The 2,198-nt window shown below is 46.0% G+C and overlaps 1 protein-coding gene across 3 annotated transcripts in view; it reads left to right on the forward strand.

The window, feature by feature from the left end:
* The first annotated feature begins 263 nt into the window (after window positions 1-263).
* Window positions 264-2,198, forward strand: part of ece2b (endothelin converting enzyme 2b) — a 27,270-nt gene continuing 25,335 nt past the window's right edge. For all 3 annotated transcript variants that reach the window (XM_041940038.1, XM_041940039.1, XM_041940040.1), the window contains exon 1: window positions 264-499. Coding sequence is in view for 1 of the 3 variants with exons in the window: in XM_041940040.1 (XP_041795974.1) it covers window positions 467-499 (33 nt within the window). In the remaining 2 variants the exon portion in view is untranslated. The remainder of the gene's footprint in view (window positions 500-2,198) is intronic.

Raw genomic sequence — 2,198 nt, forward strand, 5'->3', positions numbered from 1 at the left:
GACGTTCACTGACTGGTGATGATGATGATGATGATGAGGAGGAGGAGGATGCAGTCAAACAGGTCTGAACACTGACGTGGAGCAGAGCTTCGTTTTCTGATGATACTGAGGAGCTGGGGGAGGTGACGTGCATGACGTCAGCCCTCTGTGTCTCGGGGTGTGTTTGTTTGTGAGAGGAAGAGGCTGGTTGGATGTTGGGCGGGGTCTGAGGAGACAGAGAGGGAGAGAGAGGGAGAGAGAGAGAGAACAGAAAAACCTCCCGAGTCTCCCGCTGCTGCTGCTGCTGCTGCACGGACAAAAGAAGAAGAAGAAGAAGAAAAGGAAGAAAGAGAAGAAGAAGGAGGAGAAGGAGAAGGGCGGACACAGGCAGACGGACAGACGGAGGATAGACGGACGGACAGCCGGGGAGGATGGGCCGGCGGAGCGGCCGACGGTAGCGCTCTGTTTTCGGGGACGGAGCTCCAGGATGAGCGTAGCGCTGCAGGACCTCCGGAACACCGTGAGTGCGCGCGCACACACACACACACACACAGAAAACATGCATTTACCCCCGACGTGCACGCGCACGGACGCCCCTGTGCGTCCCGGGTCGATCTGTTGAGAGTCTGCGCAGCTGATACTGATCATCTGTCAATCACTGCGATTGATCGGTTGTTGTATTGACTGAAAGGCTGCTGTGATTGACCTGTATGATGCTCCAACTGCAAACAGGTGTGCGTGTGCGTGTGTGTGTGTGTGTGTGTGTGTGTGTGTGTGTGTGTGTGTGAGAGAGAGAGAGAGAGAAACATTTTCAGCTCCGATATCAACTTTCACCTCCTGCTGACGTCACTAATCGAACAGGCCGATTGATGACTGAACTGATCAGTAGTGAACATGAGCTGACACACGTTGCTGTTCATGGAGAAAACAGCAGATTCTCTGCAGTTTTTCACCAAAACAGCGAAACAAATACTGTTTTTTGGTTTATTTGTGATACTTTAACCACAGAAGAAGAAGAAGAGACTTCCTGTAAACACAATAAAAGTCTCAGTTTGGACTTTTTTAAAGCAGAAAAGGAAACATGCTGCAGTTTAACTGCAAATTCAAGCAGACATTAAGGAGGCGTACAAAAAGAAAATAGCTAATAATAACATAAATCAATAAGAAGAAGAATCAACCATGTTTTAAAAGATGTTTTTGATATTTCAGTTTATTTCCAGTCTGTTTTTCTGTGTGTAGAAACAATAATTCACTCATTCATTCAGCTTCTCAGATGTCTCTGGAATGATTTTATTCAGTTTTAATTTCTTTGGTTTTTGTTTGTCGAACAGAACGAATCAAAGTGTTTCGCTGTTTTATGACGCTTAACGTTTGATAATCTGAAAAAAAGAACACAGTGTGTGTGTGTGTGTGTGTGTGTGTGTGTGTTTGACACACACTGGACGGACTGCTGGTGAATCACATGTGGACACAGTGTGTCCCCCCAGGGCTCCTGTTCAAACTGCTCCCAGCAGCTGTCAACTCAATAAAGTTGGATTTGATTGAAATCATAACAGGAACCAGAAGGCCTTCATCCTGTTAATTAATGTCTCCCTCCTCATCATCCTCATCATCAGTGAAACAGATCAGATTTGGCTGATTCACTGGAACATTACTGTATAAAGCTGCTGCTGCTGCTGTGACATCACTTCCTGCGTGTCTTCAGTTTAAAAGCATTTGGACGTGATGACCTTTAACATTACATTAAAACATTTTTTAGACATTTTCTGCACTTTCTTCCTGAATCCTTTAGATTTGTTCCGTTTATAAAGATTTCCTGTATTTATTTCCATGCTGCACCGTCATCATCATCTTCACTGTCAGTGTGCTGGTGTTAGCCTGCAGGCTAGCTCTCAGCAGCTGCCCCTCAGCCAGATGTTAACACAACAATCAGAACAAGAACAGAAGGAACGTGTGAATCTGAAGGCATGAAGCAGCTGAACAGGATCAGCAGCGTGAACCATAAAGACAGTTAATACACAACAATGTTCAGCATGAGAGGGTCACATGACGCCACGCCCAGCGGAGCCCAGCAGAGGCAGGAAGTGAAGCACAGTGATGCTTCTCCTGCAGGTCTGTAGTTTAAACCGCAGTGTGGGAATAAATCTGATCCAAAGTCATTCAGCTTAAACCGACTTTGTTCAACACCTTTATTCACCTGAAGCAGAGAGTCACATGAC

Source organism: Chelmon rostratus, chromosome 7, assembly GCF_017976325.1.
Source record: "Chelmon rostratus isolate fCheRos1 chromosome 7, fCheRos1.pri, whole genome shotgun sequence".
In the NCBI taxonomy this organism is placed as follows: domain Eukaryota; kingdom Metazoa; phylum Chordata; class Actinopteri; order Chaetodontiformes; family Chaetodontidae; genus Chelmon; species Chelmon rostratus.